Below are 26,380 nucleotides of genomic sequence, written 5' to 3' on the forward strand. Positions count from 1 at the left end.
TGTGGAGTCATTCAGCCACCCCTGTGCACCCATTTCAACCATTATGGCCTCCAGACAATATGTTCAGAGTCACCTCTAAGAACCAGGTGTCTGTGCCCATATTTTGGTGACAAATTGGCAGAATTGACACCTCTTGGAAACACTGAGAGCCACCATTTCCACTCCTGCAGAGAAGGACCTGCTGAAGATCCTCCTGGAAAAGGAAGGATGGCAGGACCTGGAGAAGGTCTACCTGGGGGGAGGAGCTGAGTGACAAGAAAGACTAAATCCCTTCACAGCGTTTTCCATGTCCAGGCAAAATAAAACAAGCAATGAAACCCCCAAAGATCGTCCACGAAAGTTCATTTCAGCAGCTCCAGGGAGCTGAGTGTCAGCACGCAGAGTTATTTTCACTGAGAACCTGTCCCAGATGCTGGAGATCCAAATAAACAGCTAAAGTTCTCTTGCTAATCATCCATCAGATTCTGAGACACTTTGGCAGAAGCAAGAAAAGGGGAAGTCAAAGAAAAGAGATGGGTTTGCCCTTCTTTTGAAGGTTATGGTGGTATCTGTGTTATTCTGACACAACTTGCTTGGTCAGCAGCTGCTCAGTGGACAAGTTTCAATTTATCTCCACAGCAAAAAGGAAAATATCAGAGTGTCAATCCCTGTTTTGTTTTGTCAGACCTTTTGGTCAAGGAAAAGAGTGGTTTTTTCCTACTAGAAAATTAAGTTCTCAGCTACTCCACAATACCTGAGAAGCTGCTCAGGCATTATTACAAGCTACTCAAATGCTGAATAATTCAGGATAAAGTTCTTCTTCTGGCCAGTTCCTCTTTTCTTTTTTTTTTTCTTTTTTTCCTTTCTTTTTAATTAAAACAAAATAGAACCTATTTAAACTGCAATATATAGTGAACACTTAGGAAAATAACAGTTCCAGTGAAAGAACAAAGTTCCTACTCATCCCTAACAAATCTATGAGCTAAAGTCAATATGAAAATAACAGTGACACGTTTAAAACAGGATTTCTAATCTACTTTTAAATCCTCTTAGGTTTTGGTGCAGATCAAAGCACAGAGAAGGAAAAGATATGTGCAAAAATATAAGAAACCCTTCTTGGGTCAGAAGTGCATCTCCTTGGGCAAAGACAACAAGGGACAGGTTCACTGAGAGGTGAGTTCAGAGCCAAATGCACAGTTTTGGGAGGTATGAAGAGATACAGGTTTGTTTTGAGGTAGGCAGAGACCTCAAGATGTGCATGGACAAGTCTTCCTGAAAGATTTGTTGCTCACATCTTCCCTTAAATGTTTTCCAGCATGGAATTATCACAAGGGGGCTCAGCAGTTTGTCTCTAAAGAGGCCCTTGGGACAATTAATCAGAATTAGCTTATTTATTTCAAAAGAATTAATCAGTTTTTGCTGCCCCACTCTGTGGGTGTCCTCTCTTTTCGAACTTGGGCTTTCCACTTAGCTCAAGATCCTTTCTTCCCAAATAATCTCAGCTGAACTCCTCTCATTGTGATTTGGAGCAGGAGTTGACTGGGAATGTAATGGAAAGGGGACAGGGAGACAATAGTGAAATAATTTATTGAATCAGAACCCGTCTGGGATACAATCAGGGTTTGCTGCACCTGGGATTGGCTTTACTCAATGTTTTGTTCTGGAAAAATGAGTGAGTAACTAGTGAGTAAATAAGGATTTATCCTTCACTGCTGTCCTCTGTGCAATGAGAGGAACTGGAAATCCAACCCACACTTCCAGGCTCCATGGCTTTCCACCATCCCACTCCATCCCTCCTTGCCACCACAACCTCAGGAGAACTATCATGAAGAAGAGCCAAAGTTTCATCCCTGGGGAAGATCAAGAGAAGTTGTTTTGCTCCTTGCTCAGTTCTGGTGAGGCTGGACCTGGAAAAGTGTCCGTTCTGCCACGCCGAAGTCCATGAAGGATGTGAAAGAATCTGACAGGGGCTTGGAAGATGGTTAAGGATGAGGATGGATGTCCTGCAAAGAGAATCTGGGGAGCTGGGTCCCTTCTAGCTTGTCCAGAACGTGAGGGGCTGTCTAAGGAGCTTTTCTGCCTGTTGTCCCTTGTGCCCCCATGTTCAAACAATGACCAGCCCTGCAGATCCCCCTCTACCCACCCACAGTGCCGCCTCCACCTTCTTCTGCTTCACACCATTGCCCACCAGGACTGGTGTGGCCCTTCCTCCAGCTCCATTCACTCCCACAAATGTCTTTCAGGACCAGTTTCCATGTCCTTGCACTCCCACCCTCAATCCACAGCTCTGTTACAACAACAGTCACCAGCAAGTATGGGGGACATGGATTAAATATCCCTTGTGTTGGGCAAACTTCAGAAGAATATTAGCAACTGTGAGTCAAGGAGAGCAAATTCAGTATGCCAGGTTTCATTAAAAAAAAAAAGCCTAATTGCAACATATTTTAAATTTATGGAAATGTTAAAATATGCATGAAATCATTTTAGCCCTTATTAGAGGAATATATTTATGTCCCTTTATTTGAACTTCCCCTTTATCAGGAGATACTTCCCAGCCTTTGAAGACAGTTGAACTTTCCCTAGTTATTTGACTAGTCAGAGGAGCTGTTCAAACATTCTCCACCACGAATTTGAAATAAAAAGAAGGGAATAATCATAATCAGCCATTTGCTTGCATTTGCTGAGCTGAGCTGAGTCTGCTGTTGGTTTTTCCTCTTCATCCCCCTCCCAACTCAGCTTGTGGAAAAGAAGAACTGGGGATGAAAGTGCTGGAGCTTCACCAGCTCAACCCATTGATATGTGACTGGTGTTGACAATTTGTCCCCTGTTCCCTGGAGAAGAGGACCTGGAAGGAGGGTTCATTACAGGAGGAGGGTGGAGCATCCATCGAAGCCTTTGCCTCGTTCAGTCCCTGCATTTTGTCTCTCTAATGGCCAGATCTTTCTCCACATCTTGGCACCGTGGGTTTCATTTTGTAAGAGAGAGGGACAGGATCACTGCTCTTGAACTAAACCAAAAAGAAGCAAAAAAGAAGCAAAAGAGAAGCTCTCTCAGCTTCCTGTTTTAACTATGTGGGAGAGAGGCTCCAACTGAAAGCAATGCCTTTAGGGGTGGATGTTTTGCCATCGGTGGCAGATTTACCACCAGCACATGAAAACCTGATGCAAGCCTGCTTATTGGTTCCTATGGATTAACCCTTGATTTTTGGGCTGAAGGCCTGGATCTGCAGGCGTGTGTGTTGGACAACGTGTGCATGCAAGGCAGGCAGGGCAGGGCAGGGCCATGCACAGCCGCACCCACATGCTCCCCTGGGATTGCTGCTCCAACACGACCCTTCAGCAGCTTCCTGGTGCCTCTGGAGTGTCCCGAATTATTTATAGGGACAAGGCCAAGCTCCTCCTCCTGGGCAGGGAGAGGAACATGCGAAGGGAACATGCCTGCACTTACTATTGCACGCCTTCCTATTGCACAGCCGACCCTCCTCCAGGACTCCCTCGCAGCCGAGGCCCTCCTTGGGAAGGGGTTTGCAGGAGCGCATGCGGGTCTGGAGGCCTCCCCCGCAGTCCTTGGTGCAGTCGCCCCAAGCCGACCACGAGTTCCAACCACCTGGGCAAAATCCAGAAAAGCCCCGTCAGCTTCAGTGAGGAGGACGAGGCAACACCGGGCTGGCAGAGCCTACGATGCACCCACTGCCAAGCCCCAAAGCTCAGGTGTCCTTGAAAGTGGTAGGACTTGGCACCGCGGGGTAGCCCAGAAAGTCACAGAGTCACAGAATCAACTGGGTTGGAAAAGACCTCTGAGATCATCCAGTCCGACCTGTGACCCAACCCCACCTTGTTTAAGTGCCACATCCAGGCTCGGCTTCCACACCTCCAGGGACGGTGACTCCACCACCTCCCTGGGCAGCCCATTCCAATGTCTGATCACTGTCTCTGGAAAGAAATTCTTCCCAATGTCCAACCTAAACCTACCCTGGCACAGCTCAGGGCTGTGCCCTCTTGTCCTACTGCTGGTTCCTGGGAGAAGAGACTGATACCCACCTGAAAGTCAAGACATAAGTGATGAATTGAGAAGCATTGCCTTTGTATTGACTTCTCTTCAATTATTCCCTACTCCTGTTGCCAGAGTTCAAGAAGCGCTTGGATAACACTCTCAGGCATGTAATGGGATTCTTGGGGCTGTCCTGGAATTCAATGATCCTTATGGGTCACTTCCAACTCAGGATATTCTATGATTCTATGATTTAACTAGTCCTGCTCTTCCTGTGGAAAAGAGGCCCCTTCTCACAAGACCTTCTGCCCATTTTGTGTCCTGTTGTCTTCTAACACCACAAAACACGAGCAGAAATCACTTCAGGATGCAAATCCAGCATCAGTGAGGTTGTGTCTCCTTCCTCTTTCCCCCAACAAACACTGTGTGAAGACCAGGGAGCTGGGAAGGGATAAGGGTGGGAGTTCTACGACCCAAGGCCACTCCTTTTTCCCACAGTGCAGACCAGCCACAGAGAGGCACCACTCCTGAGGACAGCTTTGGTAGGGGAATGATTTCCCCCTCTAGCACCCTTGCAGAACCCATGGGGAGCAACCTGTGAGCACCATGAGATGGTTTTTAGGCTTCCCCTCCCAGCCATGCTCAGTGCTGGTGTCAGCAACACTCAGCTTTTTCTCCCTTGTACCACCAGCTACCTCCCTGACAGGTGATGGATCCACCAAACTCTTGCTGCAGGGATGATCCTGCCACTTGCAGAAGGGAAATTCTGAGCCTCTGCAGCTTCTCCACCCTGCATCTTCCCAGCTTGTTGCCAGGAACAACCAGCCCTGGTGGAATGTCCATAAATGTTGATGGCAGGGTGGACCGTGAAGACCATCTGAATCTGGCTTGCCTCCCACAGTTAAAACACCTGCAGGGAGCCAAGCAAAGCTGGGTTTTGGGTTGTAAAAAGTCAGCAGGGGATCATCCAGGCCCTTCAGGTGATGGATAAGCTGTCACATCCCTCAGTGGTCTGTTCACTCCTCGTGGCCTGTGTGCAGCAAGCTAAAATCTGCTAAAATAAGCCTCAGCTGCCTGGCTGTTCTGCTCCATCGTGTGCCCACTTCATGGGGAGGAGCAGAGGTGGCTCTTCATCCCAGAGGTGGCCACTTTCCTATAGCTGTTTTTCCTGCTGTGAATTCTCTCATTACCCACAGCTACCCTTGGAGATGCCTCGGGTCCGGGAAATTCAGCTGTGTGCTGTGCCCAGGCACAGAGAAAGATAATGAGCTAAAGATGCAGTTTTTTGAAGGCAGGAAACACTGGGAAAAAGACAAATGCTGCTTTTAAAAATAAAAACGAAATAAAGCCCCTTTTTCTTTCCTTGCCAAGAGCCGGAGAATTCAGAGATGCAGATGATCCACTTGAGCTGACTCAGCCCCCCTGTATTGCTATTTCTGAGGCAGTGGAGATCGTGGCTGTGCTCTGAGCTGCTCCTAACACACACTAGGCAGGACACCAGCCTTCTCTGGAAAAACAGGCCCAACTAGATGCCAAATCAGAATATAGGGACATTATCAGCATCCCCTTGCTCAGAGATGGGACAGTATTCATCCACCTGCACAGCATAAAGCCATGAGTTCCCACTCTGCTACCACCGTGCTTTGACTTTTCCTCCCAAGACAGAGTGAAAATAAACGCATGCTCAGCAACATTCACACTGGTGATGGTCATGGAAGCTGCTCAGGTACTTAAGAATGAGAATAACATGGGAAAATGGAGCAGGATGGAAATGCAGGGTAGTGAACCTTCCAGCCAGGAGCTCAGAGATCCTGGCAGCAGCGTGAGGATGGAGTTGTTATTGGCACACAACAAATATTTGACCTTGAAGAAGATTGTCTTTCCCTCAAAAGTCACTTTCTGTGCTGGTTCCTTTTCCAAATAGCATTGGGAAAACAGACTTGTCTCTCCTGTTTCCTGCTGGGACACAGATTGTGTTTCACTTACAGGAGAAGCCATTGGCATAATGGGAGGTATCCTGATGCCTGGCTTGAGCTGATCAATAGGATATCTGCAACCAGATGCCTTTAGGAGATAATCAACACTTTGCTTGCCCTTTTCAGGATGTCTTTCTTTGCTCTCACTACCTTGCAGATTAGGCTTAGGTTTAGGCAGAAAGCACCTCCACACAAGCCTTAAGTGGGGTTAGGATTTATTTCCCTGGGATGCTTTCTTGAGGCAAAATGTCTCATTGCTCCAGTGTCTTCAGAAGCTATTTTATATTGTGTTTATAAGTAAAATACACACTGGTTACCCAGATTCACTGGATGTCGTGGTGTCCCCAGTTTGATGATGGGTTATTCAAACAGGTTTGCATTTCAGGATAGAAACCATTATGATGACACTGACCCCTTCAAATATATACAGAAATAGGTGCTGCCTGGTCTCACTATGGGAAGGAGTGAGGAATAGTGCAGGTGCCAGTCTTTGACTTCTTAAATCTTAAAATAGAATGGTTTGGGTTGGAAGGGACCTGAAAGATCATCCTGTTCCAACCCCCTGCCATGGGCAGGGACACCTTTCACTATTCCAGGTTGCTCTGAGCCCCATCCAACCTGGCCTTGGACACTTCCAGGGATGGGGCAGCCACAGCTTCTCTGAGCAACCTGTGCCAGGGCCTCACCACCCTCACAATCAAGAATTTCTTCCTAATATCTAATCTAAACCTACTCTGTTTCAGTTTGAAGCCATTCCCTCTTGTCCTGTCACTCCATGCTCTTCTCCAAAGTCTCTCTCCATCTTTTTTGTAGCCCCCTTCAGGTCCTGGAAGGCCACAATTAGGTCACCCCAAAGCCTTCTCTTCTCCAGGCTGAACAATCCCAACTCTCCCAGCCTTTCCTCCCAGCAGAGCTGCTCCATCCCTCTGATCACCTGGGTGCCTCCTCTGGACTCACTCCAACAGCTCCATGTCCTTCCTGTGCTGAGGATCCCAGAGCTGGATCAGCACTAGAGGGGGGTCTCACCAGAGCAGAGTAGAAGGGGTAACTCTTACTCTGCTTATCCTCAGCAATGGGAGAACCAGTCAAAACAGGATAAAAACCATCATGATCTCAAATCTTTAACTGGTATGAGATGTCTTTATGAGGTTGAGCACAGATAACTTCCTTCCTCTCCTTATTCCTCAGTTTCCACCCCATTTGTGAGTACTAAAGAGAAGTTAGAGAAGTACCAGAGCACTTTCTAAATCAACACAGGCATTTATAGCCAAGACAAAGGTATTCTCCACTTTATGGAGCAGTCCTTTTTTATCATCTGGTTGTACCATGGTCCTGACAAACTAAATGCTGCATGTTATTTATCCTGTTTATTGGCTGTCAGATAAACCTTTTGAAGTCTTCCTTCTTTTCCTGGGTCTAGTCATTCACTGTTTCAGGTGATTTGTCTTTTTTAGTGGAGCTGTAAACAAGTGGTTAAGGGTCTATTATATGAAGTTATTCCCATCCCACCCTTTCGGGGGGGAAAATGCTGTGCCATGAGTACAACACTGGGCTCTTCTGCCCACTATGAAAGGATCTGGCTGGTGGAAAGGGGTGGCTGGATAACAAGGTAGTCACTGAGGGAACTGGGAGAGTTCAGCCTGGAGACATGAAGGGTGAAGGGAGACCTTTTCAGTCTCTACAACTCCCTGAAATGAGGTTGTAGCCACATGGGGGTCAGTCTCTTCTCCCAGGTAAAAAGTGGTAAGATGAGAGGACATAGCCTGAAGTTGTGCCAAGGTGAGCTTTAGATTATATCTCAGGAAAAATTTCTTCACTGAAAGGGTTGTCAAGCATTGGAACAGGCTGCCAAGGGAACTGGTGGAGGCACAATCCCTGGAAGTGTTCGAAGAACTTGTGGGTGTGGTACTTAAGGATATGGTTTAGTGGTGAACACGGGGGTGGTGCTGTGTTGACAGTTGAACTTGGTGACCTTAGAGGGCTTTTCCAACCTTAAGGATTCTATGATTCCATGAAAGGAATGATCTGCAGTGGCTGTGAAGCAGCTGAGCTCCACAACCCACAGGTGCTTTCAGCCCAGTGCAGATGCTGCAGAAGAGACACAAATGGAGTCTGGTCACTGCAGTGGTTGCACAGAAGCCCCATCACTCAGTTCATCCCTCAGCCTCTGCTTGTTGAGCTGACACAACCCTCATGGACTTCCCACCTTCTGGGAAACTCATCCCCCCTTGTTCACCACACAACTCCCTGCTCTGCCCCTTCTTACATTTCAAGCACGGGCTTGGAGGAGACCTTTCTGGTGCAGGGAATCAAATAACCCACATGAAACACAGCACAGACTTGCACTGAAGTTAATGGGACCCTTTGCAGCCAAGTCCCTTCTGCCCCTGGAGGTTCCTGTTTCATCAGCTCTCCACCAACTGCTGCACCCCGCTGATCGATGCGGGTTGAGTTGCCATCTGTCCTTAATCCAGAAATAATGAGTCTGCTGCAACTGCTCTATAAAGGGTTTTGCTTTTCAAAGGCACTGACTCCTCTGAAGGTCACACACCCAACCTTTTCCCACTTAGGGAAGTTTTGCTCAGCTCCAGCCTCGCAGGTCCACAGGCTCCTCTCGCTTTGCCCTTTATTCCCTTTAACCGCAGTGGCTCTGGCTCATGCCTCCAGCTCCAGAGGTTCCCATCACAACCAGCAGCTGTCACCTCGATCACACAGAGAGCTTTTATTTGTGGTTTTGATTTTTGGAGAACAGTCCTGGCTCCTGGCAGGAGTTTTTCAAAGCTGCTGTTGCACCTGAGGCTTGTGGGACTGCCTTGAGAGCCATGGAGACTGTCATCCAGGGAGGCCTTTAATCCAGTTTCTAAAGAGTTTTTTGATCCTCCTCAGTCAGTTCTTATCATGATCACCTAGTAAAACAAATTAGTTTTCATGCAAGGCTGACCCAATGCATTTTAATTCTCCAGTTAAATGGAAAAGACTTCAAGAGGGTCGGAATCAACCAGCAAGTTCATATTTGGCATTTCTTGCTCTGAATCCTAAGCAGAGAGGCCAAAAGAAGAGGTCTTTCCTCCTACAAATTAACTGAGAGGGCTCCACTTACACACCTCATCCAAACACCCCTGATCTTTGGGAAGATTTGCATCCTGATCCGGAGTTTGTCTTTGCAGCTGACAGCTGCAATGTGTCTCAGATGCCAGTCAGTCAATCACGCCTTTTAATTGAACAGCAATGCCTTAAATTAGATGGCAGTGACAACAGCAAAAACTAAGGAATCAACACAAAACAATCAATGGAGCAAAAGGGGCTTTGCTGACACGCTCCATCTGTCTCCGATTTTGGATTTTTCGGATTTAGCCTCCCACTGACCCCAGCTGAAGACACGTCTTGTTGGCAGCTCTCTCCAGCTCGACAGGTCAGGGCATTTTGTGTCTGAAAAACATGCGTGGGCTCCAAAAAAAATCACCACAGTTCTTTGTGCTACCACTGGGAATATTTGTAGTGAAATTTCTATCACAGTATCTGAGGGTCTGAGAATCATCTCAGTTAACAAATGAGTGAAAAAAAATGTTATTTCTTATGCAAACAGGGGGAAGGACACAGAAAGGAGATTGAGAGTGAGGTTGTCTTATACCATCAGAAACTTAAATTTGTTATGCACTGGGGGAAGTGAGAGAGCTGCTCCTTTATCACTTTCCTTCCTACTATGCTGAAAAAGAGCAAGTCCAGAAGGGGCCATCTTGCAGACAGCCTTCTATTACACAAACCCATGATCTTTCCCTACAGAGTCACACATTCACTTTGCTACTTCTGTGGAAGAAAGGAGGAAAACCTTCCAGGAGGATGTCCTCTCCTCATGCCCCGTGTGTGGAAAGTCTCTGGCAGCAGAAGTGAGTTGCTCCAGTGGCTCATTCTCTGCCCTTTCCTAAATAAATCCCATGCAACACTTTGCTGGTTTGCAGTTTGTGCACATTAATATAAAAACTAATCCCCCACATCCCCTAAAAAGCAAAATCATTCATGACAAGGGCATAAAGTGATAGGACAAGGGGGAGTGGTTTTAAGCTGAAGGAGGGTAGATTTAGATTGAATATTAGGAGGAAATCCTTTCTTGTGAGGGTGGGGAGGCCCTGGAACAGGTTGTCCAGAGGAGCTGTGGCTGCCCCATCCCTGGAAGTGTCCAAGGTCAGGTTGGACAGGGCTTGGAGCAACCTGGTCTAGTGGAAGGTGTCCCTGCCCATGGCAGGGGGCTGGAACTGGGTGATCTTTAAAGTCCCTCCCAGTCCAAACCATTCCATGATTGTTTGACTCTCCTCCACGGAAAGGAGATGGGTGAGGGTGGAAAAATTATAAACATGCCTTAACAGCTCATGAGTGACCGGGAGAAGGTAACCAGGGACTGGCTGTTCATTATCTTTTCCAATATTGGGAAGGGAGGAGTGTCAGATGAAAGCAGCAGGAGGCAGGTGCAGAACCAACTAAGGACATAATTCACAGACACGGAGCGATGTCAAACTGTGAGATGCCTGTCATGGCATGAAAAGGTACCAAAGTTTCTACAAACACAAAATGAAACCAGGAAAATGCGTGAGAGACAAACCCACCAAATGCTAATACATAAAAAACCAGCAGCTCTTGCTCAGAAATCTCAGACCTGCAAGTTGCTGAATCACAGAATCATTAAGCTTGGAAAAGACCTTCAGGATCATCAAGTCCAAACTTTGGCTGATTTCCACCTTGTCAACTAGATCAGAGCTCTGGTCCAGTCATTCCTTGAACACTTCCAGGGTTGGTGAATCCCACATTCCTGGACAGTCCATTCCAGTGCTTGACAACCCTTTCAGTAAAGAAATTCATCCCTATGTCCAACATGAATCTCGCTGGCACAGCTGAAGGCCGTGTCCTCTTGTCCTGTCACTGGCTGTCTGGGAGAAGATGCCAACCCCCACCTGTCTAAAATCTCCTTTCAGGCTGGCTGGATGTTGTATGTTTGCCTTGTTCTGCTATTTTCCCTTGGTACCCACAGCTAATGAGAGGATATTGGGCCAAAACCACCCTGATCTGACCGACAAGCTGATTTCTGGTGCTTTCCAAGTTGGTTGGCCTCTTCGTACCTTAAATTTATTACTATGAATCTCCTTCATGGAGATGTTCTCAGAGCACAGCCAGCTCAAGGTCAAGCCAGTGTTCCCCATCACCATTTCAAAATCTGCTCAGGCCACTCACTTCTGGATACCCAAATAAGAGATGTGATCTTTCAAAGCTGATGGGTGGCCAAAGCTGTCACTGATTTTCACAGCATCCACAAGTCTCTGCAAATAAAGGCAACGAGGACCAATTTGGACAAACATTTAGGACCAGTTTCAATCTCCCCCTGCTCTGAAAATCACTTAAGGAAGATGGAAATGAGGCCAGTGTGCAGCTTTCAAGGAAACCCAGCATGAAGCCGTGCTTATTACAAATGAAACACTAGGGATAAAGAGAGATTATTTATGTGGAAATAGTGGGGGAGGTGGGCAGGGAAATGAGAAAGGGAATGTTTAGTCTGCAGCAGGAGATCAAATAAAACCGTGGAAGAATCTTGCCATAAGAAAGCCGTAGAGGCCTAATCATTTAACTTATTTCAAAGCAGAGCAGGCAAAATATCAGAGAGCAGACTTGAGAGGGGGAAGCCAGCACGCACCACCGGGGAGGAATGAAGTGCTTCCCCGCCCTCACGCTCTCTGATGCTGCATAAATCACTCCAGAGCTGAGTTCACACACTGTTTGCTTCTCCACGTTGCTGCAGACCCCAGTGCAAAGCACAGAGGGCACATATCAGCACAGACACGTGTGTGTCTCTGCACCTCGAGAAATACGTGATCACATTAAAAACAGAGTGTGCAGCCCAAGCTGATTGAAACCTTTCCTGATCTGAGTGTCACTCTCTATTTTTGTAAAAGCTCGTTCGAAAAAAAATCAAAGAAGGAGATTTGTGAAATTTGCTTCCATGTCTTTAAAAGATATGTGGATGTGGCACTTGGGGACGTGGTTTAGCAGTGGCTTTGGCAGTGCTGGGTTAATGATGGGACTCGGTGATCTTAGAGGTCTTTCCCAACCTAAACGACTCAATGATTCCATGTTCCACCTTCCCTGGCTTGAAGAACTTCAGTTTTCATCCATAAAACACTTGCAGAGTGCTGCATAAACCCATAAATGCCGTGAAATGTTGTAACATGCAGAGTTTTGCGAGCCCCGCACAACTTCATCTTGTTTCCTGAACAGCCTTTCCAGCTGAAGGGTTTCTATGGCCCCCAAGACCACAGTTTCTCAATCCTCCACGAGCTACAACACATTTCTCATCACAGGAGCACTGCCAGGCAGGGCTGTGCTGTTACTGTGAACCGGGGAGGGGCCGTAAAGCTGAAAGTCTCGCCTGCAGGATCTCCACACAGCACTGAGAGAAGTTAAATTTTCTTAAGGTAAGCATATTACAGCAGGACATGGAGAAAATCACACAGGAGGACAAGCCAGGAATCAAGTGTCCCCTCTCAGAGCAGTTCTGCCAAGGAGATGCTGCTCTGCAAACACTGATTTGTGGCTCCCAGCAGTCCTGGCTCCAACAACTGCTCCCAAGACAGAGCCAGAAACACAAACTCCGGCACAACACTGAGACAGCCACCCTGGCACTTCCTAAACCAAACATTTAATGATGTTTTGACACACAGAGCCAAACCCTCCTCACACAGAGATGTCAGGGATGTGGATTTTGCCTGGAAGGGGAATGGGGGCGGTTGAAAACCACATGAAAGGGCTCGGGGGGTGTGTGCACCTCTGAGGGAGGCTGGAGAACAAGCAAGTTGTCAGCAGGAATTTCTCCTGTCTGTGCCCCCTCCTTCTCAGAGCTGTCACTTACACTCATCCTGCAAGGGGAGACGCTCATCCAGGCTGCCTTGCTGGGCACGGGCTGGCGTTGGGAGCTCTTCCTTTGACAGGTTGTCAGTGTTTCCCATTGCAGAGGGGAGAAGGTTTCAGGCTTGTCTCTGTGTGTAGCTTCTATCTCTGTCTCATTTTGAGTCCCTTCATTAGGAGGGGGACAGGAAGAACGGTTGGCTCACGTATCACTTGGGCACAGTGAGTGATAAATGATGGGAATTTAAATCACAGGATCATAGAAAGGTTTGGGTTGGGAGGGACCTTAAAGATCATCTCGTTCCAACCCCCCCGCCGTGGGAAGGGACACCTCCCACTAGACCAGGATGCTCAAAGCCCAGGCCAAGGCAAGATTCAGTAAAAATTTCAGGATTTCAGCTTAATCTGATATTTTCCATCCTACAATAATGAATGCCTTTGAAGATTTCCTTTTCTTTAACACCTTTGGGGTTTGGGATCATAAAACTGTAGACTCACTGAATGATTTGCATTGGAAGGGACCTTAAAGATCAGCTCATTCCAAGCCCCTGCTGTGGGGACACCTTCCACTAGCCCAGGTTGCTCCAAGCCCCGTCCAACCTGTCCTTGAACACTTCCAGGGTTGGAGCAGCCACAGCTTCTCTGGGCAACCTATTCCATTGCCTCACCACACTCTCAGTATAGAATTTCTTCCTAAATTCCTGAATTTCTTCAGTCCAAGGGGAAGGCAGAGATATATTCAAACCATTGGAAGCATCCAAAGCTCTGCTGGATTGCTTAATGACAATTTAAGGAACCAGCAGCAGCAGTGCTGCATCTGGCATAATGATCACACAGTCTCCAACATGCTTTAGCATCAAGGGCAAGAAATCAATATCATCAACCTTTACCAGCATTATAATGACGAGGTTAGTATTGATCTCTTGCCATTGAGGCTGAGGTGTGGTGTGAGCATCGAGTCATTGCTGGGAATCCAAAGCTGGGGCACTATAACACAGACTGCAGGCACAGCAATCTGCTCACAGACCCCTTAGAGACCCTGGATTATAAAGAATAAAGCAATTCTCAGCCTGATTTGTAATCAATTGCACCCAAAGTCACCACCTTTTCTGTCAGTGGTGAGAGGGGATTATTCACACGTCTGTTATGTCCCTTCCAAGTCTCAGAGTGGCACAAGGACATGCCAAATGGAATTCACCTGGCCCTGCAGGCAGCAGACCTGTGGTCTGATCCTATGTTTCTACCCTGAAAACTAAACAGGAGTTGAACTCTTGTTCTTTGTGATGTCTTGATGCAGAACAGACAGGTAACCTTGCTACAGGGGAGGCCTCCCTCTGATTTCTCCTGTCATCACCACTGCAAGAAAACCTTTTCCCTGATGAAAGCATCTTCATGAGCATTTTTTAACCCTGAGTCCAGTCCCCCATACCCATAATCTTCAGCCAAGAGAGATCAAGGTCTTAAAGGCTTAAAACCATTTGTTTCTAGGGAGAAATCTGATGTGAAATTCCCTTGTCTGAGGCCCTGCTTAAGAAAAGAAAGACAGAGTATTGAGAGATTATATCAGCACAGATGATGAGGACATGCCAGGAAGGCTCAGCATTTACCCAGCAGTTTGTAAATGATTTTTTTCTGTTATTGCTATTTGTCATTTGTATTCCAGCACTCTTAAGAGGCCTTGAGTAAGACGAGAGCTGTTCTGGGATTGGCACTCTGTGGGTGAAACAGTCACAGACAGTCCTTGATCTTGAGAGCTGGCATTAGGCTGTGCCTAATTACTGCTGTGATTGGTACTACAGAGGGAGTGAGGTGAATGTGCGTGAAGAGGGAAGAGAAGAGTGGGTTTATTACCAGATATACAGAGATTCAAACTAGTTTACAAATTATTGACCCTACTTAATTGCACATCATCATGTGCAATTGCTATTTTTTCTGTGAGGGAAATGCAGAGAAACCTCCCTGAACTGCAAGATTCTCTGCACAAATGGGCAGATTCTGAACAGACCAAGGGTGGTATTTTCTCCAAAACTGAGCGGAAATGAATCCACAGGAGATCCAGAGGATGGGAACCGATGGTGGAAGATTTCACTGCCACCTTTTTCCCTTCTTGCCATCTTTGGTGCTCAGTGGAGTCAGAAGGTGTTATCATTGATTGCCAGGACTATTCATGATGAGGAGCCAGTACACCAGGTGTCTCTCTTTCCTATATCACACCATGAAATGAGAAACATGGCTAAATCCCATTTGGATAACCCCATTGCAGCCTTCCAATAATTAAAAGAAGGTTTAAAAAGGAGGGAGAGTGAGTTTTTACATGGACAGATAGTGATAGGACAAGGGGGAATGGCTTTAAAGTAATAGAGATTTAGGTGAGATGCTAGGAAGAAATTCTTTACTCAGGCTGTGATGAGGCACTGGCACAGGTTGCCCAGAGAAGCTGTGACTGCCACATCCCTGGAAGTGTCCAAGTCCAGGTTGAAAAGGGTTTGGAGCAACCAACACCTCCCCTAGAGACACTGACTGCCTGTCCAGCAACTCTCACTTCACACAAAGCAAACAACCTCTAACAATCATACCCACTAATTACAAGTCACTGCTGTCTGAAGAGTTGTGTCATATTTTATTTTTCCCTGTGGTCATTGGGATTTTCCACAATGGCCAAAAGCAGAAAGCTGGGTGAAGGGTGGATGGATCTGCACTTCCCGGCTTCAAAGGGTTCTCAAACATCTCAGGTTGGATACATCCTTTTTTTTGAGCACGTCAATGTGAGCCAAGAGCAACATCTACTGGCCGAGCTGCTAAGCAAGACCAAGTGTAGATCTGGCACAATGTGTGGATTTTACAGAGCTCAACACATCTGTGAGATATTTTTAGCTGTTTCCCAAACACAAGGGTCAGCACCAGCATTTTCCAGATGTGGAATTTGCCACCAAAGCAAATACCTCAACCCTGAACACATGGACCTGGCTCATACCCATCCTTAATCTGAACACTGGTATTCCATCCCACTGCGTCCTGGGTAGCACATCTTGGTAGACAGAAGTATCTGTGTATCTCCACTTCTTCATAGCAAAGTGCTCCTCACACTTCCCATGCTTTTCCTGGGATGGAACAGTCTAAAGGCAAGTTTATTGCCATTTATTGCCACCAAAACTGCAAGAAACTTTCAGTGGGGGGTATTAAAGTGGTCCAACTTTACATATCGAAAATAAAGGGTCCAAATTTGGAGGTCTAAACCTGTTCTGGTGTCTGTTGGTGTGGGGGGTGGGAGATAACAGCATGTGTGTATTTTTAATTAGTGCCTTTGCATAACAAATGGTGAGGGTAAAATTAGACTACGATAAAAGATGACAAGAAGAGGTTTCACCCTCTAGAAGAATCTGTCCAGATGTGTTAAATTCAACATTGTCAGCCCTTGTTTTTCTTCATAACCCTTCCCAAAAGGCAGTGTGGGAATGTGTGGGAATGAGAGAGAGAAATCAGAGAAGCTACACCCAAAAAATAGAAGGGAAAAAAAAAGACTAAAAAAAAAAGACTGTGAGTTCATCTTATTAAGAAGAGTGAGTACACAAGCCATGAATAACAGGAACAGCTCTTGCCTCCTCTGCAGCCTGGAGGACTGGGCTGTTTGGGCATTGACGGGTGGACAGAGCTCTGAGGAATCCAAATCGATTACACATAAAATACAATTTCCTGCCCTCCAGAGAGCCACTTCTCCCTGCAGAGCAAGATTTAGAGGGAAGTAAGAGAGAAGCAGCTTGATCTATAGTCTGAACTCACTGAGAGATCACAGACGACCCCTCTAAAGCATCGCTGGGGTGAGCAACATCTCAGGTGGCTTTAGAAGTGCAGATGTGTCCACCTGGGCACTTCATAAGTAAAGGAGGAAAATAAGCACTTTGAGAGTATAGACTTTCTATTTGACCATCTTTCTTTAGAGTGGGATGGATCTCCCCCTAGAAATGCCCATTTCTCTCTGTTGATTATAGAAAGGCCTCCTTAGACATCGAGGATGTCTTTTGGTCACAGAAATCATTGCACAGGGAACTGAGAGGGGGCAGAGAACCATAAGAGGTTAAAATGAGCAGGAAGCACAAGCCAAACCTGTATAAAATGAGGAGGAACAAGCCTTCCTGCTGCAGGCAGGTGGTGAACTCGCCCTGTTTAGGTGCCTTGCCTGCTGACTCACAGCCAACTGTGCACTTGGCAGTCTCCGTTCAGGACACCATGTCCAGGTGTTCCTTGCACACAAATCTGCAACCAGGGCATCTGAGGTGTGCAGGAGCTGTGCCATATGAAGGGGCAGGGACCAGCAGCTCTAAAGGACTCAGGACTTCTGGTCAGGCTTGCTAGAAATCTAATGCATGACCTCAGAAGAGTCATCTTCCCTCTGTCTGATTTCGAAGCTGAGGAGTCTCTGATAATGATGAAAAATATGAGGGCATAGGAGGATGCTGAAATTGGGAGAGGAAAGACAAGTTTTCCTCTTTTTTTCCATCTACAGACATAGATCCCTGCTGGAAACAGCCCTGTGTGTGTTTCCATAAAGCTGGTGGAGCCCAAACTCCACTCTATCCCTAAGTTCCAAACCTATCCAGAAAGGGACTGTGACCAAACCCACCTCTTTGGACCTGTCAGCATAACCAGGTAAGACAGGTAAGGCAGGTTTATCTTCTGCTTGATTCTGGTCCACAGATGATGGCACAGCTGAGTCCATGCTGGGATCCCAACAATTCCTGGGGAGGACAGGGAGGTTCTCACAGGGAAATGGATCACTTAACCCTTCCAAACTGCCTCCAAGACCAGCACAGACTGGGCTTAGCACTCAAGGCTGACAAGAGTTCAACCAGAGACCAGGATGCTCATTAAGGCTCATTTTACCTCTTCCTGATGATGTCTGACCTTATCCAAGGCTTTGTGGAGACTTACATGAGTTCTACCTGGTTTCATGCACAAGTTTCTAGACTTGCCTTCAGTGCAGCACTTGTGGGAAAGGCCACAGAGAGTTTGTGTCTTCACTCTCTGCCAGACTGATCTCCTGGTTACAGCAGGGAAGGTTTGAAAGGCAAGGACATGGGAAGAAGGAGCCCTTTTAGGGCTAAGAGAAAAGATAACTCCAGGCTACAGAGGCCCAGGGGTCTGGGTTTGGCCTCATGCCTCCCAGAAATGATCTATTTCTAGATAACAAGTTAAATCAAAAAAGCTACCTCCAAGCAGATGCATTGGATGAGGTTTCCTGATCCCTGGCTGAGCAGGGACACGAGGATACACACAGGGAATGCGTGAGCAGAGGCCAAATAAAGAACAGAACAGAAACCCAGGACAGGAGGGGCACAAACCTAAAGGGAAAGGTTGAGCTCTGGTGTCTCCCTGAATAATGCAAGGCTCAAAATATTCTGTTACCAGCCTGGGGAGCAGACAATTAAAACACTACTTGAAGCAAATGTCTCCTGACTCTGGCTCAGAATTTCAATTAGGCCAGGAAGTCTTATTGCACTTAAGTGCAGGTTAGTGACATTTCAGGAAGGAGAGATTGATTGGGAGCTGTGTCACAGCTCAGCAGAGGGGATCATGTCTAGGGGCCTGTCCTTAAAAACAATGTGTGATCTCTGCATGGCATTTTCCTTGTTTAGCTCGTTTATGTTTCCTGGGAGAATGAATAATCCCAGTAGCCAGAGCTGTGTCCCCTCCTTTCAAGCCCTGACTTATTTTCTTTCTCATTTTCTTTTTCAAAGGTCTTTAAGCATCCTTAGGTGTCCAAAAAGTATTTCTTGTGGCTCTTCTCTTCCTCCTAAACAGGAGGAAAAAGAAAACAAACAACCTTCCTCTTTTCTTGTCTCAAGAATCAGTTTGCAGGAAAGTATTTTCTTACTGGTTAACCAACTTTGCAGAGCCACAGAAATCAGGAGAGTGTTTGCTACTACAAAATGCAGGTAGAAACAACCTCACTCCATCTATTCTGACTGGAAAACAAAATGGGAAAATACCCTCAACCAGCTTAAAAAAATTTTTAAAATTATTGGAAGCCACCAAGGCGCACCAGGGAAAGTCCAGTAGCTGATAAGCCCAGGTGGGACCATGCACTGGGCTCTTTGAGGTGGTCAGAAGTGATTAGGATGGCTACAATTTTTGGGGCATGCACGTGAGATAGAGGTCAAAGAGGGCAATGGTTAAGAAGCAACAGATACAATAGGTTTTCCTGCCATCATGTGTAGGAGACAGGATTTTTTCCTTAAGGCATCCAAAAATTCATCTCCAAGCTCCAACCAGGCCCCTTTTGTCACTGTTTCTCATCCATACACAACTGCTCATGCGATTGAAAACATCACCCAAAGTGGAACCCTCCCAGAATAAAACACTCTGGTCTAGCACTTAAATTCCAGCAACACCAAAAACTTTACCAGGGGTACACACTGGAGAGATGAGGAGCAACACAAATACTCAGATAGGATTAAGTTAACCAGGGGAAGTTTAGGTTAGACGTTAGGGAAAGTTTCTTCACTGAAAGGGTGGTCAGGGAAGTGGTGGAATCACCATCCCTGGAAGTGTTCAAAAAGTGAGTACATATGGCACCTGGGGACATGGTTTGGTGGTGAACATAGTGGTGTTGGTTAATGGTTGGACTTGATGATCTTGAAGGTTTTTTCTAACAACGATTCTGTGGTTCTACATTTTCTGCTACAAAAAAAAAAAAAAAATAAATTGTAGGTAAATGAGCCTCATTTGGATCCAGGATGGAAACATTGATGGACAAGACTAACGTGTGCTGTATCTGCTGCTCAAAGGTGGTGATGAGAGGTCAGAGACTCAAGCTGTGCCAGGGGAGGTTCAGGCTGGACATCAGGAAGAATTTCTTCATGGAAAGGGTTGTCAGTCATTGGAAGGGGCTACCCAGGGAGGTGGTGGAGTCCCCATCCCTGGAGGTGTTCAAGGAATGACTGGACGTGGCACTCAGTGCCCTGGGCTGGGTGACAAGGTGGTGATGGGTCAAAGGTTGGACTCAATGATCCTGGAGATCTTTTCCAACCTAAATGATTTTGTGACTTTATTTTTTAATCCTCGTGAATAAAATCTGCTGAACTGGTTTCTGGGCCAACTGAATGCTGGCAGTGTCCTCCAGCAAATGGATCCACAGGTCCAGGATGGGCAATCATTGTTTTCCTCCTGTGTGGCCAAGCTCTCCCAGATAAATCTGCTTTAGTCCAGTCTCTCATGGTGATCTTTGAGGTATGGATTTAGAATCATGGAATAGAATCATAGAGTTACTAAGGTTGGAAAATCCTTAAATCACCAAGTCCAATCATTACCCAGCACTGTCAGGTCTACCACTTAACCATGCCCCCAAGCCCTCAGAAGAGACCTGAGAGCATCTTTCCTCTCAAGAATCAGCCAGCTCTCATCCTGAATTTTCCATTATGGTCCCAAACATTGCTCATGTGGGGTTGGCAGGTCCTTTCCACCCCTTGCCCATGCAGGAGAGAGACACAGGAGTCCCTCTGGTTTCAGACATGGCCATTGTGCACAAAGCAGACCTAGAAAAACGTTTCCTAAGAGCCAGCCTTTTCCTCTGAGAGTGGATTTGACTGTGCTGAAAGGCAAATATTTGCCAGAGAAGGTCTTGCTGAGTCCTTCAGGGATCTCTGCACATGCAGGTTAAATTACTGGTGCTCACTGCTTAGAGCACAGGAGTAAAACATGATTTTTTAATTTTTTTTCCCTCACCAAATGGTGTTTTCTTCTCCCTTGGTCAGCTCTGAGAAAGGTTTTATTATCAGAGGAAACTCCATTTTGTGTCATCACTCATCCTTCCCCACGGAGCCATTCATGGCCCACAGCCACTCCTAAACCACCCCAGACCCTTGAAATCATCCTGGAGCCTTTCAAACACCCTTCCAACAGATTATCCCTCTTTGTATCCGTGGAGGAAGATGAATCAATGGGGGGACCCAGGAGGGTTGTTTTGCCCATGAATTATTTACACCCACTGGGTGATATTTCATTTTAGACTGGCCATGTTTTATGCTTGTAATTTTTAATTCTTATAATTCCACCTCCAGCAAGCAAAGGCCCCTGAGAGCACTAGATTATATCCCAGCAGGCACCCTCTCAAATGCATAAATAACCTCTCCTCTGCTGACAGCACATGGGAGATGGGCTGGGCTTTCATTGAGGTTGGGATTTTCCCCCTGTCTCTCTCTCTCTCTCTCTCTTAAAGGAATCTTTATCTCTGTACAGCTATTCTGTAACATGCCTCTGTTTGGTAGCAAAAAGGACTATTTAAATGCAAATGTTGATTTTTTTTTTTGCCAGGGAATAGGGGGAAAATACTTGTCTTATGATGTCCTTCCAGCTGGTGCTGTTTGTAAACGAGTTGCATCAGGAGTTGGGACTTGGGTTCCTTGCACTCCTAAACACCTCTACCCCTTTTGTCTTCTACCCTTTGAAGTCAGACTGTCATTGCAAGGAAAAAAGTAATTAAAATAACCCACATATATGTTTTATATATATATACACACTAAAATAAAAGGAATACAGTGTTTTCATGAGATTCCTCCTTCCTCTGCCCTGCCCATCCAAAGATGGAGGAGATGGGACCACTCTATGCTCACTCCTCTTTGAAATGTTTGGGTTCTTTTTCTCCTTGGTCTTGGGGACAGATGTTCCACGTGTTCTGTGTGACAGGGACAGTAGGGGACTGTTGGTTTGGGGCAAAGAGAAAGGTTGTCAGGAGGGGAAGGCAAAGAGAATATTCAGACTCAGGAGGTGGATGAGAGGGAAAGGGAAAAGATGCCTGGAGCAGGGTGAATAATTTTCTCCGGGGAAAACCACTCTGCTGTTTTGTACCATTTTGCTCTGTTGAAATGCTGGTTCTGATTTAAAGCCAAAGTTAGGCAGACCTTCCAGACAGGCTTGCAAAGGTAAATAGCCCAGTGATGCTGAAAGAAGACCAAAGTTAGAGGAAACAGGGAGAGGGGAAGAAAAGCCAAATACCCAACCAATACCCCCACAGAAGTTCCCTCACCCACAGCCACAGGGGCAGCAGCAAACATTCCCCCTGGGTTTAATTTTGGGTCATTCCCACTGCTTCCCACAAAAAAGCTTTCTGCAGGAGCAGGAAGGATAGGAAAGAATTGGAGGCAAGGCTTGTCCTCTCCCCGGATGCGTGGGCTCCATCGGGAGGGGATGGGGCAGAGAAAGCGCCTGGGGACACCCCAGTTCTCCTCACGTCGGGAAGGGGTGGATGTGCTGTAGGACCTGTCACACAGGGGAGCAGCAGCAGGAGCTGGAAGCTGGGGCAGGACACGTGGCAGTGGAGGCGGCAGCTCTGTCTGCACGATGCACATCACCAGCCGGACCGAGGCTTCCCGCAGCCTTCCCCCTCCTTCCCAGCCCGTTGCTCGGGCTCCGCAGGCTCAGGAGTTTCAGACCGTTGTGATTTGATGTAGTTCAGTTGCCAAGGAGACAACGATCTGCAAAGGGGAACCTTCGTGGCGTCCGGGGGAGGGAGATCGATGCAGATCACTCAGGAGTTGAGGATGGCCCCGGGCTCAGGGCTCAGGAGCAGGGAAGCGTTTGCCCTGCTCCGTGTGAGCTGTCCAAGGTAGGCTGCAGCCTAGAGGAGCTCCAAAACACCGTTTCTAATGAGATCAGTCTATCTGGGGGATGAGGAAGAGTCAATCTGTCCTAAAAGTCTGTCCTTAGCACCAGTTAGACCATTAAACTGGGATACTGGAGATGAGAAATGGTCACCATCTGTAACATCACCCTCCATCCCAATGAACCTGTGGGAGAAATAAGGATCATGGTGTTTGCACCCTCACTAAAGCTCCTCCAGCCAAGAAGAGCTGGAATCAAGGCTCCAAGGCAATAATTCTCCATAAATCAGAGCTAATTTTTTTTTATGAGATAGAAAGATTTGGCAACCTACTGCCTGTGTCCTGGCCTTCCTTTGCCCTCACCCTCCACAAACCAAGTGATTATCACCTTGCCCAGACATTCACCCAAACTCAGATGGAGTTTAGAGGTGCAGCAGGAAGGGGAGGCTGTGTTGCTTTGGAGGTCAGATGAGACACATCCCCAAACACAAGGTTGGTGGAGGATGGAAAAACCCCTTGGCTGGAGCACTGCAGTTCTGGTTATTCTGGTTATTCCTGACTACAAAACTTGGGGAAGTACTGAGCCAGCATCATCCCTCTCCCTCCTTTGCTGCTGGAATACCAAGACTGGGAAAGACTCCTTCCAACAAGCAGAAAGGGTTTTTCTTCCCAGTCCCCACCTGATGATGAAATCATGACCATGAAGGATGAGCACCAAGGGACCTCATTAAAGAACCTCTTTTGCTAATTAGCAAGGTCCCTCAGTGGAGATTTCCCAGTCTTTCCCAGTCTGAGGGTTCCAGCAGCAATGGAGGGAGAGGGATGATGCTGGCTCAGTACTTCCCCAAGCTTTGCTACAAGTGATGGCTTAAGACAAGTGAGGAATAACTCCAGTGCTGTAGCCAAGGAGTTTTTCCATCCTTCACAAACTTTGTTTTTGGGGAAGTGTCTCATCTGACCTCCAAAACAACACAGCCTCCCCTTCCTACTGCACCTCTAAACTCCATTTCACTTCAGGAAAATGTCTTGGGAGGGTGATAATCACTTGCTGCAAAACATGGGTAAGTACTGAGCCAGCATCATCCCTTTCTCTCCACTGCTACTGGAACAGTGAGACTGGGAAAAGCCCCTTCCAACAGGCAGAAAGGGTTTTTCTTCCCAGTCCCCACCTGATGATCAAGTCATGACCATGAAGGATGAGAGCTGAGGGACTTTGCTCACAAGCAAGAGAGGTTGTTTAGAGAGTGGCTGCAGAACAGGGTTAAACCCAATAACTCAGGTGGAGATCCTTCCTCCAGCTGCTGGGGAAGAGGGGAAATACAATTCAGTTCTGTACGTTCTCCTCGCCTGGGGAAGGCTCTGTAGCTGAGTTGTCAGGTTTAATCTATTCCCAACTTGTATGCTGCAAATAACTCCTTTGTTCCTTTTTGAGTTTGGCAGCTCATACACCAGAGCAGGGACAGTCTCCAGCAACAATTCAATGGGAGAGAAGGGAAGATCCTCTCCTGTGCCACCTTTGAGATGTTCTCAGCACAAAGGAGGCTGTGAAAAGAGATGCATTCCAGATGTGGTGACCTCACAGTGAGCACCTGGGTTGGAAGGGACCTTCAAGGTCATCTCATTCCAACCCTCTGACATGGGCAGGGACATCTTCCACTAGACCAGGTTGCTCAGATCCCCATCTAACATGGGAATTTTCATAATCCCAAACACCCACAAGACATAGGAATAAATCTGGAAAGGATGTGGTGGCTTTTGATCGGATTATTAGAGAGGGACTGGGAAAGGATTAGGGATGGGTTGAGTAGCTCCTGCCCTAGGGATGGATTAAGTAATCCCAAAGCAGTTCTGATTCTTGAGTCTTGATATATCAAATTAAAAGGCTGCTCCCAGTGTTCCAGCACATTTCAGACTGGTCTGGGGACAGACTTATTCAGTCAGACTTTTGCATCCCCACCCTGCCTGGGGAACTGCAGGAGCTGACTTTGGAGGGGGAAGAGAGAAGAGGGAAAGCAGGCATGCAGCTGTCACGACAGGAGCTGGTAGGAATGATGCACATTTTCAGCTGTTATCAGTGCTCTTTCTCTGTGCATCAGTTTACAGGAACATCACTCAGCTTGGGGACAAGTGGGAAGAATAAGTCACTCTCTGTCTAGCGAGCCCTCCAACTCACCCAGCCTGGAACACCCACAGTCCCTTCCCTGGGCTCCATCTGGACTGTGCTTTTCAGGTAGAAGTTCTAAACCATTTCCCAAATCCCCAGCTAACAGAGAATCACAGAATCATACAGTGGTTTGGGTTGGAAGAGACCTTCAAGATCATCTTGTTCCAACCCCTTGCCGTGGGCAGGGACACCTTCCACTAGCCCAGGTTGCTCCAAGCCCCATCCAACCTGGTCTTGGACACTTCCAGGGATGGGGAAGCCACTTCTCTGGGCAACCTGTGCCAGGGCCTCCCCACCCTCCCAGGGAAGAATTTCTTCCCAATATCCCATCTAACCCTGCCTTCCTTCAGCTTAAGGCCATTCCCCCTTGTCCTATCACTACATGACCCTAAACAAATCAACAAATATCCTGAAACAATACCATGGGTGAGGCTTAAAAACCTACACATGGAAGAGCTACGAAGACCTTACAAGATGAACAAGAGTTTCATAAGTAATGATCAAGATGATATTTTTTTTTTCTGAACTGCATCTTTCCCTGGCTCACAGAGCAGCCACTTGGCACAGCTGTGCTGGGAGGAGGAATGTAAAGCTTATTTTACCCAGCACCAAAATGCAGCTGGTTCTGGAACATGCCAGCTGCCAACTGCACAGCGGTGTGGGGACAGCCACGCTCCAGCAGTCACTGCTCCAGAACTTTGATACCCCAGGCAATCAGGATCTCCAGGCTGGAGATGCCTCTGTGCTAGTAGCCTGCTGAGGAGGAGAAAAAATGAAAAAAAAAAAAAAAAATAAAAAACCACACAATATCCCCTAAAAAATCCAGTGCCAGGAGAGCAGAAGAACCAAGACCTCAGCACAGAGCAGCGATGCCTTAAGATCCATAGGATGTAGATTTTTAATGTAGCTTTTTAGCACTTTTAGGATAGAACTTTTAGCTAAATACCTTTTGCACTGAATTCCAGAAATATTGTTTAATGTTCCTCATCAAGGATTTCAGTGGATAAAGATTTTTAGCAAGAACATCTGGTTTGCAGAGGATGTACCTGAAGAACATAACAGAGCAAAGAGGTCTCACCAAGGCATTTGATGGCAAGAGTTCCCTAAAACACTTTGTATTGAAATATTTAAGTTGTTTTCTGAGCTAAAGACAAATTTTCTATTAAAACATCCAGGTTTTTCTGTATTTTTAAGTGAAATAAGGAAATGTTAGTACTTCATGTTCTGTGTGGGACATTCCTGCTAGACCTGTTTTGAGGGGGAGCAGGAAGACAGGAACTGGAAGTGTGTGACTGCTGGGGGAGTTGGGAGGAGATTTTTAGTGAGTTTAGAAAAATAAAAAGTCAGAGAATTTCAGAGAAAACTTTTCAAGTGGGTGAAGATATCTTCCTGTGTCTAATTAGGAATTGGTAGAAGGTTCAAAAGGGAATGAAAGATCCTCATGTGAATCATGGAATGGTTTGGGTTGGAAGGGACCTTAGAGATCAGCTCATTCCACGCCCCTGCCATGGACAGGGACACCTTCCACTAGCCCAGGTTGCTCCAAGCCCTGTCCAGTCTGGCCTTGGACACTTCCAGGGATGGGGCAGCCATAGATTATCTGGACAACCTGAGCCGGCGCCTCACCACCCTCATAGGGAAGCATTTCTTCCCAATATCCATCTGAGACTCTGGAAAGAGAAGAAACATTTATATCCTTGCACTTGGATTCCTGGTGCCTTTGGAATGGGTCAGTAAAAAGTCCAACCCTAATGATTCTATGGTTCTGTGAAAGAGAAAAAAGCACA

General features: G+C 46.7%; 1 protein-coding gene across 11 annotated transcripts in view; it reads right to left on the bottom strand.

Annotated features, from left to right (window-relative positions):
• ADGRB1 (adhesion G protein-coupled receptor B1) overlaps positions 1-26,380 on the bottom strand; it is a 292,967-nt gene that overhangs the window by 166,289 nt on the left and 100,298 nt on the right. For 8 of the 11 annotated variants that reach the window (XM_027698585.1, XM_027698589.1, XM_027698588.1 and 5 more), the window contains exon 3: positions 3,427-3,585. The exons of 2 other annotated variants lie outside the window; for them this stretch is intronic. In XM_027698585.1, coding sequence (XP_027554386.1) covers positions 3,427-3,585 — 159 coding nt within the window. Of the gene's footprint in view, positions 1-3,426; positions 3,586-7,454; positions 7,575-26,380 lie in introns of those variants that run through there. One more of the 11 variants, XM_027698594.1, reaches the window with a different exon arrangement.

Source organism: Neopelma chrysocephalum, unplaced genomic scaffold (genome assembly GCF_003984885.1).
Source record: "Neopelma chrysocephalum unplaced genomic scaffold, ASM398488v2 Primary Assembly neopelma1_129, whole genome shotgun sequence".
NCBI lineage: Eukaryota > Metazoa > Chordata > Aves > Passeriformes > Pipridae > Neopelma > Neopelma chrysocephalum.